This window comes from Meles meles, chromosome 11 (assembly GCF_922984935.1).
Source record: "Meles meles chromosome 11, mMelMel3.1 paternal haplotype, whole genome shotgun sequence".
In the NCBI taxonomy this organism is placed as follows: Eukaryota; Metazoa; Chordata; class Mammalia; order Carnivora; family Mustelidae; genus Meles; species Meles meles.
The window spans coordinates 86,848,194-86,862,656 of NC_060076.1; the positions used below are offsets into that span (position 1 = coordinate 86,848,194).

Consider the following 14,463-nt stretch of genomic DNA (forward strand, 5'->3'; position numbering starts at 1 on the left):
TTGGAAAGCATCCAGGAGAAGGAAGACTCTTCCAGAAGGTTTTTGGACATTACCTGTGGTGTCTCTGCTTTTTCCAAAGGAGGTGGATGCGATGAGCACAACACCATCTCTGTCTAGTCCTTTACTGTCCTGTCTCTGAGTCCTCAGCTCCACTGACCACATTTCAAGGGTGGTTAATGGGAACTACGTCAACTCTGCACGCTCTGGACAATAGCCTTGGCCCGGGACCCAGGCAGCATAGAAATAAGGGCAGCCTGCCAGGTACAGATCAGAAAAATTGGACCTCTAGAAATAGACATGACCTTCAAAGTGACGCTGTCCAAAGTGCCTGTTTGCACTGTTGTCCCTGTTTGCAGAGTGTAAACTGAGGCACAGAGAAAGGAAGTCACCTGCCCAGGGTCACAGAGAAGCAGAGCTGGACCACAGTCCAGCCCAGTGCTATTTCCATTGTGGGGTCCTACTGCGGGCTGTTCTCTGTGTTTTTGACATCTAAGGTCACAGGTGGCTAAGGTCATCAGCCCAGCACATCAGACATACCCCAAATGTTCCCATCCCCTTCAGAGTTCATCCAGGATACAGTAATCCAAAGAGGCTAAAATGGTACCCGATTTTATTAATTTTATGAAATCTATTTCTTCTTCCCCAAAAGGTTTCCATTCTCCCCAGTAAAAATTGTGAAACGAATTTCCCTAAATGTCCTTGCTTTCAAAGACTCTGGGGGAAGAAAACAGATGCAGTCAGTCTTGCAGGCTTTCAAACACATTACTTGGTAAAGTAAGCTGTCCCTCCTCCAGATATCACTTCAACAAGGGCATCTGACTCCTGATTTCCAAATCCTCCAATCTGCCCTATTCATTTACATCGCCTTATTACACACACAAAACAGAACCGGCAGGTAAAATGCTGATGGAACCGCCATTGGGTTCGGTCCGGTGAACATCGCCCCCTTGTGGTCAAACAGAAGGCCAGCCCGTTCCTTGAAGGCCTTTGCTCAAAGCTGGGCAGAACCAAGACTGTTCCTTCCTTGAATCCCTTCTCTGGCTTGATACCAGATCCCATGTAAATCACTTCAAAATAATCAAGCTTTACATGAGAAGTTCCTACAAAAAAAAGATCCCAGCACCTTCCTTGGTAGTATATAAACCTAAGAGTCCTTTATGAATATAATCATTGGCAAAAACGTTTTCTTTGCCCTTCTCAAATTTTGATTATTTTGAATTTTACCATTATCCCTTTTCTGGTAACCCCTACTCCTACAGACAATCCCAAAGCGTCGTCCTTGACACTCCCTGTCGGTCTTCAGGCAATACTGGCGTCTTGTTCTTAGAACTCAAACTGACATTCACACATCGGTGTCTCAAAAGAAAATATATAGGTGTTAGGTTCGCTGTTACTCATGTGTTTTAAATTGAGAAAATTCTTACGGGATTAAAAATAAGCACGCATTCATAGACTTGCTATGCCCTCCTTCTGAAAGCATCACACTACATCTCGTAGGTTTGTTTCTGTAACCTGGTACTTGGGCGTTACAGACAATAGAGGCCATCGAGTTCCACCCTTTGTACAGGGAAGAAACCTGAGGCCTTGCAGGAAACCAGTTGATTTGTGAAGGACAGACAGAAAGAAGCCCAGGGCAGTTGATTCCCAGCCACTGTTGTTTCCTCTGCCGGCCGCACCATGCCCAGGAAAATAACACAAAGGCAGGACCTCCTCGGCGGGTCATCCTTATAGGAGCCAAATGCAGAAGAGAGGAGGCCGACCCACGCGCGTCCAGCCTCTCGAGCTCTTCTACTCTTGAAAGAAGAGGCCCGCCTACCCGTCGGGTACAGCCCGTCGAGACAGAAACTCGCAGCCTTGTTCCCCTGCCCCCACACAGTGCAGAAAAGCGGTTGCAGGAGGAATATTTTCAAACTCAGTTTCGCGTTTGTGGAAAGGGTAACACATAGACAGTTACCATCTTAAAACTTCCTCCGAGTTCTCTTTCCTCTGTTGTTGCCATGCTTGGCCTAAAGAGGTCAGGCAGTTCTAATAGCCCAAAGGGAGCTTCCCTTGCTAGTTCTGTTAGACTGATGAGCTCCTCAGAGGAGATGGCGGAATTCCGAGCATGGCGAGGAGGAGAATAAGGCCATTTTTATGACAGCAACTTTTGGGTGGGGTTCTGATGAGCCAAGCTCAAGGGTGGGAGGTGTTCTCTGCCTGAGGCCCCCCAAAGCCACATGCTTTGTGCCCCAAGCCAAGGGAGAGGTAGAACCCGACGGGCTGGAACTGTGCAGAGGCAGCAAGCCAGTCTAAAGAGTAGCACGAGGCTCTCCTCTGCGGTGGGCTGGGACGACAACTCCTATCCCTTTGCTCCTGCTCCTCTGACAATACCCACAGAGCCATCGGCCTCTTTCAAGTCGAATTTCCACAGTAACGCGGGGCTCTCCCAGACAGGGCGACCCAGAGACTGTGGCTAGTTAGTTGTGTTACTGACCAGAACACAGTACCGAGAAATCTGAAACTGAGACCAGATCCCAACCACATCAATGAATCGCACTGTTTCACTCATCCGCAGCTTCACCACAGAAACCTCCCGAATGCCGACCACACACCAGTCACTGTAGAAGACACCGGGAATACAGAGATTGGTAACACCATCAAAGCTATAGGTTTGGTGGAAGGCTACAGTGGGCCCCCTCTAGCCCTGAATGCCCTTCAGATGGGGGCTGTTGGCCATAGCAAAGCTGAGTATGGGTAACGGATAACCTACCCTCGGTTCTGCAAAAACGGAAGCTGATTTCCTAATGACAGTGATTATACACCATGAGTTTTCTGATTCGGCCGTGTGAGCCCACCTGACCCATCTTATTTAGCACACACTTGGGTGTATCTCAGAATCACCCAGAAAGCCAACAAGGCACGGAGAAGCCCATACATTAAAGCCAGTGCTTGGCACGGTCACCAAGTTCGCCAGGTGATTCTGATGCCACCAAAGTTGGAGAGCCACCGCCGTGGCTATGAGCCACTTCTGTAAGCGGCAGAAACCTCCCACGCTATCGGGGTGGGTCCTCCGTTAAGACCAAAGCAGACAGAGCCCTCTGGTCTCTCCAAAATATATGTGAGGCTTCCTAGGCAGCGCTGTACCCTCGTGGTTCGTGGTACAGAGCATGCTCCTGCCGCAGGAAGCTAAACCAGAACGCGCCTTCCTTACTCGCGCTCTTTGGAACTGGCGGTGCGCTCAGAGCTCTCCATAGATGGAACTAACTCTCCCCTGACCTAGCAAAGCAGGTAGTTTCCTTAGACCCTAGAGAGAACCCTTTTGGTGTAGAAACCAGTAATGAGAAGACAATGATAAAATCCTTATGTTTTGCATCTGTGCATACAAGTCCCTAAAACTTAAACGCCATCATTCTTGGTCTTTAAGAAACGCTCTTCTCTTTGAAAGAAAATATCCCAAACCTCCTTAATTCCAGGAAAATAAATATTCCCTCAAAATCTCTCCTCATGCCACCCCCCTTTCTCTCTAACCACAAGGGGTGCTCCTAACTGACTTCATCCTGGCATCCATCCGCTCTCCTTTGATGAAAAAAGCTGCTCCTTTTTTTTTTTTAATTGTTCATAGATGTTTTGCCGAGGAACTCTCAGCACATCCCACCTGAGGCAGGCGGTGGTAATAACAACCATCTTCTGGAAGGAGTCTTCCTTTAGTGAGTGGGAAGAAGTAAATGGTTAGCCGAAGTGGGAGCAAGCCCGGGGTAGAGGCAGGGCAGCGCTGGGCGGGGGCCTGGGGACCGTCTGGGGAGCCGAGCTGCTAGCGGCGGGAGCTCAGTGTTTGCCATATCAAGCCTTGTGTTTCTCTCTGCTACACTGGTGTTTTTTTCTCCCCAGCTGAAGACTTGAATAAATATTTTGATTTTCTGTTATTGCCGACGATTTCTGCATCTTCTTATTTAACTTATGTCTTCTTTCCAAGCGAGAATATCCAGGTTTCGGTTGGATCTATTTTAAGGTGAATTAATTAACCAGCATAATACTACATTCATATGTTTCTTAATTAGTTTTTTTTTTACTCTAAAATAGTTACAGAACACATGGCATCGAATCCCTAGTAAACCACGCTGTCTTTTGCATGTGTGTGTGTGTGTGTGTGTGTGTGTGTGTGTGTGTGTGTGTGTTTCGTTTTTCCCTGATAGGGGAACCTGCCTCCGGATTACAGAATCAGCCTGATCGACATCGGCCTGGTGATCGAGTACCTGATGGGCGGGGCTTACCGCTGCAACTACACGCGCAAGCGCTTCCGGACGCTCTACCACAACCTCTTCGGCCCCAAGAGGGTGAGTTTTGCAGCAGGTTCCCTTTCCTGGGTTTCTGGGGAGGACTAGGATGGGAGGCATTTGGGATGTGGTTTCCTTATCTCCTAGGGGAAGATCCAGTAAGAAGGCAGCTGGCCTTCTTCCCTCCACCATCAAACCCATTAAAAAAAAAAAAAAAGGCAATGTATTGGGGGATACACTCCTTTCTTTTCCTCACTAGGCTCCATTAAAATTAGAAACCAGTACTGAGAGTGATCAGGATTAAGATTTCATAATTAGTCCCCTAATGGTCAGGGAGTAATTATGAAATTCAAATTAATCATACCTGCCTCAGTCATGGTTTTTGGTCTTGGGAATCTATCTATACCTTTACAAAATTATTGAGGACCCCAAAAAGCTCTTATTTCTGGGAGTTCTATCAATAGCTATTATCGTGTTAGGAATTAAAGACTTCACAATATTTATTAATTATTAATATTAATTCATTTTCAATTAACTGTAAGCCCATTACCTGTTAACATCAATGACATGTTTGTGAAAAATAACTGTATTTTCAAAACAAAATTTGGCATAAGAGTAGCATTGTTCTACATTTTTTTTGCATCTTTCTGTAATATCTGGCTTAATGGAAGAAAGCTAGATTCTCCTATCTCCTTCCACATTCTGTTGCCAGACGTTTTGGTTGAAATATACAAAGAAAATCTGACTCCACACAAAGATGTGACAAATATGACCAGTATATATAAATGTATATATGTGAAGTATATGTATATATGTATGAAGATATGTATATGAAGGAAGGAGTATTTTAATAATTTTTATAATTTTTACAAATAACTATATTCTTTTTTGATACTGCATACATCAAAACTCAGTTGGCAATTTCTTGAAGATCAGTGGAAACACAAAATCTGAAATAGTTCAATGAACTTTTCATACCCTACAACTTCAAATTGCATTGCCTGATCTTACACTTTGGATCTGGGAACATGGTAGACTGGTCCTTGTATCATATCGGTTTGTCGAGGTATGCAGATCTCCTGCCGGCTGACACATTTCATTAGACAATTTCAGAAACTCACCCTTCACTAAAATCACCTCCCATCTCATCAGAAAAGTCTTTAACTTCTGAGAAACCGTCCAGGTCATGGGGGAGAGAATATACAAGTTTTCAAAAATTCTAATTTTTTTCTAATTTTGGTTTGGAAAATTCTGTCATTGGCAACAAATACCATCAGCTAGTTATTTTCCTTGAAACGATAGCTCCACTTCGGCCATTACCAAAAACGTCCGCCCAGTGTCCAAGGCTAAGTAAACGGTAGTTGGTCTGTTAGTCATTCCTTCAAGTAGATCGCACATGAAGCAGCGTGGCTCTAATCCAAAGAAGTGTGTGTTTGTCCTCAGGACGACCCGTCCTCTTTCACTATGTAGCAAAGTGCTTTCATGTAGCAAAAGTGCTTTCAGCATACTTACCATTTCATCCCTCAAAATAGCCAAGAGGTTTTTTTTTTAGTATGGAGGGTAGAGATTTAATATAGTTAATTTTTTTTTTTAGGTCTCATCAAGGACTTCTTAAGTCTAACTGGTTTTTTGTTTGTTTTTAAACTTCAAGTGCGTAACAGTGTAATCTAATGGCAACTCGTGAAGTCTCGGCTGCTGCCTTTGTCATTCCTGCTAGGGCCGCCCACAGTTTGGCTCACCACTCGCTGCCTTTGCACCGTCACTGCAAAACGTTAATGGGTGCTGAAACCAAAGAACATCTTAGTATTATTAGGAAAACACTTTTGAGCCCCAGAAAGGATCCTATGATTCCTGGACCACATTTTAAGAACTGTTACTCTAGCTGGTGGTGGGCATGATTTCTGCCTTTTTTTTTTTTTTGAAGATTTTATTTATTTATTTGACAGAGAGAGATACAGTGAGAGAGGGAACACAAGCAGGGGGAGTGGGAGAGGGAGAAGCAGGCTCCGCGCAGAGCAGGGAGCCCAATGCAGGGCTTGATCCCAGGACCCTGAGAGCGTGACCTGAGTTGAAGGCAGACCCTTAACGACTGAGCCATCCAGGCTCCTTGATTTCTATTTTTAACAAAGCCGATCTTCTGATGATGAAAGTATTTGGTGGTGCTCGAAGACCACTTTGAAAACACCAAAAAGTATAAATAATAAAAATAAAATCACACAAATTTCAAACTGTGGTCACTTTAGAAGCTAAAAGGGAAAGAAAGGGAAAGAGACAAGGTTCAGGCTAGTCTTAGTTTTATTTTATTCCAAAATAAAATTTAGAGGAATGGAGAGTGCTTTAACCTTACTAGTTACCGAACAACTTCCAAGATAGCACCTCACCATTCTGTAACACTTAAAACAGAACTGGAATTCCTGATACCTGAGATGTAATTTCGTATCTCCACTTGTTAGGTATAAATCAAGTCCTGTAATTTGCTGAGTTGCTTTCAGTCTCTCTCTGTCTTGGCCTGTGGCTATTTTGCACATTCCCAGCATGACCAGTGATGCCACTGTATGTGCTGACACTTTCCATGGCACTAAGCACCTTCTGCTACGGTCTGCACATGTCCCCGTGGCCCCACTCACCCTTGCCTTACTAGACAGCTACATAGGGAGATGGCTCGCGTGAAATACCTAAACACATACTCTGAATAATATTCCAAGTCTCCAGGTAATAGAGGCCTTGCAAGGCCTTAAGAAATAGCTCCTGGTTTGATTGAACCCAAGTGCTTGAGATCATGGAGATGTCAGCCAAGCAGGACGGTTCTGGGAAGATGAAGAAATTTTGGCTCATAAAAGAGATTATCAACAGGGTCTACCCTTGGACGATCTCATTATGCCTCTCCGGGTGTCTGGTTTTCTGTGATTCACCAAAATCACTAAATCCTTAATTCTAGAATTTCTTTTTTTTTAAGATTTTATTTATTTATTTATTTGACACAGAGAGAGAGAGAAAGTAGGCAGAGAGGCAGGCAGAGGGAGAGGGGGAAACAGGCTTCCCGCTGAGCAGAGATCCTGATTCTTGACTCGATCCCAGGACCCTGAGATCATGACCTGAGCCGAAGGCAGAGGCTTTAACCCACTGAGCCACCCAGGCACTCCTTAATTCTAGAATTTCTATAAATGGGTTCCTCTGGTGGTGTTTTGTTTAGTGAAATGAATAAATGCTGTATGTGCGGTAGAGTTCTTCTATTACCTGGTTAAGATATAGTAGGATTCTTTTCTTACCTCTATAAAGAAAGGTCTAACTTTATGTGTAACTTTTTTTTTCTAAATAGCCCAAAGCCTTGAAACTACTGGGAATGGAGGTAAGTATTTGCCCAAATTATTAATGTCAATTATTTGTTTTCTTTATTATACATTTTAAATATATATATGTGTGTGTATACACACACACACACACACACACACACACATATGTTCATTTAATTGATAAGGCTTAGTACATGATTCTAAAATAAGGAAGGGAAGTTTTTTCCCAGTTTTTTTTTTAAGATTTTATTTATTTATTTGACAGAGAGAGATCACAAGTAGGCAGATGGGGGGTGGGGGAAGCAGGCTACCCGCTGAGAAGAGAGCCCCACACGGAGCTCGATCCCAGGACCCTGAGATCATGACCCAAGCCGAAGGCAGAGGCTTAACCCACTGAGCCACCCAGGAGCCCATTTTTTCCCATTATTAAGGGGGGCAAGTTACAGTAGCTTTGAAAATTCTACCATAAGGTTACATTAATTAAGAAAATACGTCTTACTTGAAATGCTAATTTGAAAACCAAGGGAGCATATAAATTCCAGTGAGTGAAATCTGTTCATGGTTGTTTACAACTGGCAACAGATCCAAAGGCCAGAAATACTTCACAAATGCATCTAAGAGGTTTGTAGAAAGTGAAGATAGGTCATCTGTTTCCCATCTCCTGTCTCTTTGTGTGGGTGTTGTCGTTTATGCACCTGTAAGAAAAGGATGTCCTTGTCCTTTCAGAGAAAAGGGCAATGCTGTCCATCATGAGGCACAAATAGCCTTACCTGTAGGAAAAGAAATGGACAAAAACAAAAGTGAAAGGAAGAAAGGGAGGGAGGGAAAGAGGGAGGGAAGGGAGGAAAAGAAAAGGAAAAGAGAAAGGAAGGGAATGGCCCATTAAAAATACTTTTTAAAAATTAAGTATAACACCAGCATATTCCCATAGGGCTATGCTTATGCATTCATTATAACTTGTTTTAAAGTTGGGCATGAGTACTTTTGGGATAGGAGCTGGGATAGGCTAGTTCATTTCTGTGTTGATCCCAGAACAGGACCCTTAGTAGGTATACAACAAATAACTATTTAATAAGTGTAACTGGTTCATTTCTAACTCCACCTCTGTGTTTTTTCCCTAAAATTATAGGATGATGTCCCCTTGAGGCGAGGAAGAAAGACCACCAAAAAGAGAGAAGAAGAGGTGGACATTGACTTGGACGACCCCGAGATCAACCACTTCCCTTTCCCTTTCCATGAGCTGATGGTGTGGGCCGTCCTGATGAAGAGGCAGAAGATGGCCCTGTTCTTCTGGCAGCACGGCGAGGAGGCCATGGCCAAGGCCCTGGTGGCCTGTAAACTTTGCAAAGCCATGGCTCATGAGGCTTCGGAGAATGATATGGTCGACGACATCTCCCAGGAGCTGAACCACAACTCCAGGTTGGCCAGCCCAGCAGGGGTCCTCAGATGCTGGAGGGTCTGAGCTTCCCAGACCTTTAAGCGTGGGTCGTATTGCCTCCATGATACACACACAGAGGGTGGACGTGAATAATTAACAATTGTGGCACACAGTGCTAGATAGAGAAGTACGCGAGATACATAGATCGTATTTCATCCTCTCGGAGAATTAAGTAACCTCCCCAAGATCACACTCTCGGGGTTGATAGGGCTCCAACAGGAACTGAGGCCTGTCCCATTTAAGAAGACCTACTGTACTCTGTTGCTTTTTCCAGTCTACCTCCCCCATCCAGAGCCTTGAGTACCAGAACAACCACCTGCTTGACTTACACCCCCAACACATAGTAGATGCTTAATCGATGTCAGCTAGATGAGCGAAGGAACAGACCAGACCCTATAAGAGACAACGAGGCCACCCAGGAACCACCTCCCGTGGCTTGGCCCCCAGGTCCCCGCTTCCATCATTAAGTCTCCAAGATGGCCAAAAGACACCTCCTCGCATTCTGTCTTCCAGGGACTTCGGCCAGCTGGCTGTGGAGCTCCTCGACCAGTCGTACAAGCAGGATGAGCAGCTGGCCATGAAGCTGCTGACGTACGAGCTGAAGAACTGGAGCAATGCCACCTGCCTGCAGCTCGCCGTGGCGGCCAAGCACCGCGACTTCATCGCTCACACGTGCAGCCAGATGCTGCTCACGGATATGTGGATGGGCCGGCTGCGCATGCGCAAGAACTCAGGCCTCAAGGTCAGCGCGCCCCGAAGGGCCTGTTGGCTGGGAGGCGCGGAGGGCTGGTTTGGCGCTCACCAAGCCAAGTCTGCGGCGGGGCTGGGCTTTCTCTGGTCTCAAGAGGGTGACTTGAAGCTCCGACTATGTATCGGAATCTTTTCTGTAGTGGATTCTTGTTTTTTTCATGTAGAGACTAGGGCCTACCCCAAATTCTGCTAAGTCAGAACTTCTAGAGACGGCATGCCCAGACGTTAGTATTTTGCAACAAATCCGGAGGTGATGGGCACACAGAGGTGCTATAGAAAGTACCATTCGCTCTGGCACAAGCCGTGCTATACCAGGAACCCCTCACCAGGCAACCTGTCCTGGCTGCCCACGTCCCAGTGCCTCAGCCGTCTTTTGCACCGTGTCATAGGGACGCTGGCTCTTAGCAGCTGTGCTTGAGAAACGTTTTAAACTGAAATCAAAAGGAGACAGATGTTGCCATATCATCGCGATCTATTCCTAAGTGAAGAGGACCAAGTGGTAGACCAGTTATATAAAGCCCGAGTCCGTCTGTGGTTTTTTTAAGCATGTACGTGCCTAGTTATATCTGTCTGTGATTTTGCTAGGAAACGAGGAAGGATACACTGTCAGATGTTTGTAGCGGTTACCTCTGGGCTGGAAAGTACAAGACATGGGACCACACGTGGCTTCGCTTCTTTGTGTTTTCCTTAGTGTCTCACAAGGAAGTCCTTAAACTGAAAGACGTACAAAGAAAAACTGGGAGGGAAAGATGGAAGGAGTGTTTTCCAATGCTTCTCGGTCGAGAGTTGGTGGCTGTGAAGTCAGGCTTACATTTACCTGGAGCTACCTGGTGTGGGTAACCCTGAGGTCGGAGCCAAGCAGAAGGGCCACCAGACCAAGCATTCCAGAGGCCACCCCGATGGACCCAGCACCCCTCCCCCACACCACCCTTCCCACGGGCTCATGGCCAGAGTCACAGAAGGGCTCCATGACATGGGTCATGGGTGCTTCATAGCCACACCGCTAGCGACTGCCAAGCCTGGCTCTCCGCTCCGAGGACGGGGGTGTCATGTCCCCTGAAGGCTGCCAGCTAGCCACCTGAGCCTTCCCAGGCCTGCCAGTCACCCCAACCTCAGGGTCACCTCCTTCCCTTTTCCCTTGGCTGCTCCCGAGTCCCTCTGGGCATTCAGGCACAGGCTGTCCCTGCCTCATTACTTGAGGATCATTTTCACTTACTGCTCGGGATCTCTCTGAGCCCCTCCCCTTGGCGCAGCTTCTCCAAGGACGCTGGTATTCAAAAGTCTTGTATGGCAGAACCAGCTTAGTGTTTGAGAGGCGAGGCAGGAGAAGATCGAGGGCGCCCAAGTCGCATGCCCGGATTATCATTCAAAGGCAGAATGAGATCGACCCTAGGGAGAAGGGCGCATGGATTTGTTATCGTCACATGGAGGTGGAAGCATGTCCTTTTACCTGAGAGGAACACAGTGCTGAGCCCCCTGGTTCCTCGTGGTGAATAAGGAGCCCACGTACGTGTGTGTGTGTGTGTGTGTGTGTGTGTGTGTGTTTCTGTGATATAGTAGCAAATGGCAGGCGAGTACTCCGGAGTGAAAACATGCTTTCCCACATAGACTTCCTCAAGGTCAACTGGGGACAGCCTTCTTTTACAGAGATAACCAGATGATGCATAATCACCTCCACTTGACATGTTAGCAGATAAATGCCAGGGGACATATGTAGGAGTTGATTTCGCAAAACCAAGTGCTGATGGCTAAAGGAAAGTCTGAATTCTTTTCCACTGTGGCCTTGGGCAGGTTCTGGCATTTTCCTGGGTTTTCCCCATGTCACGTGGGTGTTAACTGGGTAAGATGTATTTGGGCAGGATACTCTGTTTCTCCAAACTCGGGCTGAGCTCCTGCTGTGCATGACAGATTCTCAGACGGACAAGAGTGACCCCCAGAGCAGTAACATATGCAGGTTCTTGCTTAGGGCACACACATGCGCACATGGGCACACGCACACACACACACACCCTACCCTAGGCCCTCTGATTCTAGAAAAGAAAAACAAACAAACAAAAAAAACGCCCTAATCGTAATCCTTTAAATGTGATTATTATTATTATCATTATTATTACTTTAGGTAATTCTGGGAATTCTACTTCCTCCTTCAATTCTCAGCTTGGAGTTCAAGAACAAAGACGACATGCCCTACATGTCTCAGGCTCAGGAAATCCACCTTCAAGAGAAGGAGCCGGAAGAGCCAGAGAAGCCCACGAAGGAAAAAGATGAAGAGGACATGGAATTGACAGTAAGGAAAACCATACAGTCATGGTCCACGGGCAGCAGCCCTAACCTACGTGAACCGTAGACTTAAGGCTTAAGATTTAAGATGGCTTAAGACTCGGTCACTCCCGAGCTCACCCTCCAACCAGATGTTTCCTTGAAGGATGCAGACCCGGGAATTACAAAAGGGTCTTCTCTGTGCACTGATGTCCGTTTCTGTGCAAAATCCTTCAGCCAGAGTCAGTGGCACAGGGCCACCCAGGAAGACTGAAAAGCAAAGCACCTTCAGCTTTCCAAACGGGCAATGCTTTAAACACAAGTAAGGGAGGTGGCACGGAGCCTACAAGGGAGGCAAAGCCATCGATGGGATGGCAGCAGCCAGCTTCCCTGGGCTGGAGCCGTGCAGGTGATCAGATGCTCCGCCTTTTTCTGTCTTCAGGGTCAGGCCCACAAATGCAGGACTAATTGAATTTTGAGGTTTGTATGGAAGGCTTTTATTAGCTCTCCCTGGTATAATTATAGAAAGTGGCTGCTTTGTTCTGCAGGGGGAACAGGGCAGCTGGGCATGGGACGGCTTCCTGCAACCCCCGCCCGAGCAGCGTGACTGCTACTGGATGGTATCCAAAGTCTAAAAATATCACCTGCCATTAGAGGGACAGGCAGGGCTTCAGAGTTTTGGAGACAGAAAGTAACAACTCCGTAGGACTTCCTTAATATCCCCCGCCCTCCCCCACCATGACTGTGATGACCCAAAAATCCTGTAAAGAGAGAAAAGAAAAATGGGTTTTGCTTGGGTGACAAAAGGCCCTTCGCATTATTAGCCTAGTGGGACCACCCTGTGAATAGTTTTTCTTCCAGATCTACAATATGTCCTTCCTAAAGGGAACAGGCCCAACCCCAAGGACAGCAGGGCATAGACATCTGACCACTCTTTTGATTGATGAATCATTCACAGTTTTTGACTCACAGAGTTAAAAAAAAAAAAAAAAAGTTTGTTTTCCATTTCAGGATTCTTTTTTTTTTTTCCCAAGATTTTTTATTTAGTCATTTGACAGACAGAGACCACAAGTAGGCAGAGAGGCAGGCAGAGAGGAGGAAGCAGGCTCTCTGCTCAGCAGAGAGCCTGATGCGGGACTTGATCCTAGGACCCTGAGATCATGACCTGAGCCGAAGGCAGAGGCTTTAACCCACTGAGCCACCCAGGAGCCCCTCATTTCAGGATTCTTTTTTTTTTTTTTTAAGATTTTGTTTATTTGACAGAGAAAGACACAGTGAGAGAGGGAATATAAGCAGAGGGAGTGGGAGAGGGAGAAGCAGGCTTCCCGCTGAGCAGGGAGCTCGACGCGGGGCTCAATCCCAGGATCCCGGGATCATTACCTGAGCCAAAGGCAGATGCTTAATGACTGAGCCACCCAGGCACCCCTCTTTTTTTTTTTTTTAAGATTTTATTTATTTATTTATTTGTCAGAAAGGAGGGGGGAGAACACAAGCAGGCAGAGTGGTAGGCAGAGGCAGAGGGAGAAGCCTGCTCCCCGCTGAGCAAGGAGGCCAATGTGGGACTCGAACCCAGGACCCTGGGATCATGTCCTGAGCCGAAGGCAGCAGCTTAACCAACTGAGCCACCCAGGCGTCCCTCATTATAAAAAAGAGTGGACGGGTCTGCTTGCCTCTGTGATAGGATCAGAAGACCATCTCCCTAAAGAGCTTTCCATAACGGTGGCCTCTAAATCCCTCAAGGAGAGGGAATGATGTTTTAGTCATTAACAGAAACAGTAGTAGTCATGGTACCAAGTCTTTACCGAATACTTCAGTGAAGGGGTAAAGACTGTACAGCCTGGACCCAGAATCCTGCCCCAGCAGCTACGCACTGTGGGACCTGGGTCATGGCTGCTTCACCTCTAACACGGGAATAAGAACATTGTCCAGCTCACAGGTAGTTTTTCAGTCTAAGAAGCATACATGTGAATTCTCTAGACCAGGGCCTGGTGCACAGTCAGCCTTGATAAATGTTTGCAAATATTGTGATCATAGTGACAAATGTCTGATGTGCATCTACTCCTGGAATCCTCCCAGCCATCCCATGAGGTAGATACTCTTATTATCCCATCTTACAGATGAGGAAGCCGAGACTCAGAGAGGTTAAGTTGCCCAAGGTTACCCAGCTAATTAGTTGCAAGGCCAGTATTAGAACCCATGTACAGAGATCCCGTCGGCCATGCTTGGAGGCCTATAGGCTCAGGGATGCAGAGAGTTTCTTCTTAGTCTCAAATGTAGGGATTCAGCTTCGGTCTACCATATAGCAGAAAGAATCCAAAAATAATGCATGGGCCTCCTGCATCAAGGATGACATGACCTTGAAGCCCAAGGAAGGAGCCTCTGAAGGCAGCCAGGTGCTGGATCGGCATTCTTTGCGGTTGGGTCTCAAGAAGAAAACAGCTGAAGCAGCTCCCTTCTCCTGCTCTGGGTA

At 46.5% G+C, this 14,463-nt stretch overlaps 1 protein-coding gene across 2 annotated transcripts in view; it reads left to right on the forward strand.

Moving 5' to 3' along the window:
• Positions 1–14,463, forward strand: part of TRPM3 (transient receptor potential cation channel subfamily M member 3) — a 495,097-nt gene that overhangs the window by 410,516 nt on the left and 70,118 nt on the right. Inside the window, exons 13-18 of one of the 2 annotated variants that reach the window (XM_046022643.1) lie at positions 3,953–3,988; positions 4,173–4,313; positions 7,573–7,602; positions 8,676–8,965; positions 9,498–9,726; positions 11,854–12,021. In XM_046022643.1, coding sequence (XP_045878599.1) covers positions 3,953–3,988; positions 4,173–4,313; positions 7,573–7,602; positions 8,676–8,965; positions 9,498–9,726; positions 11,854–12,021 — 894 coding nt within the window. The remainder of the gene's footprint in view (positions 1–3,952; positions 3,989–4,172; positions 4,314–7,572; positions 7,603–8,675; positions 8,966–9,497; positions 9,727–11,853; positions 12,022–14,463) is intronic. The other variant, XM_046022644.1, reaches the window with a different exon arrangement.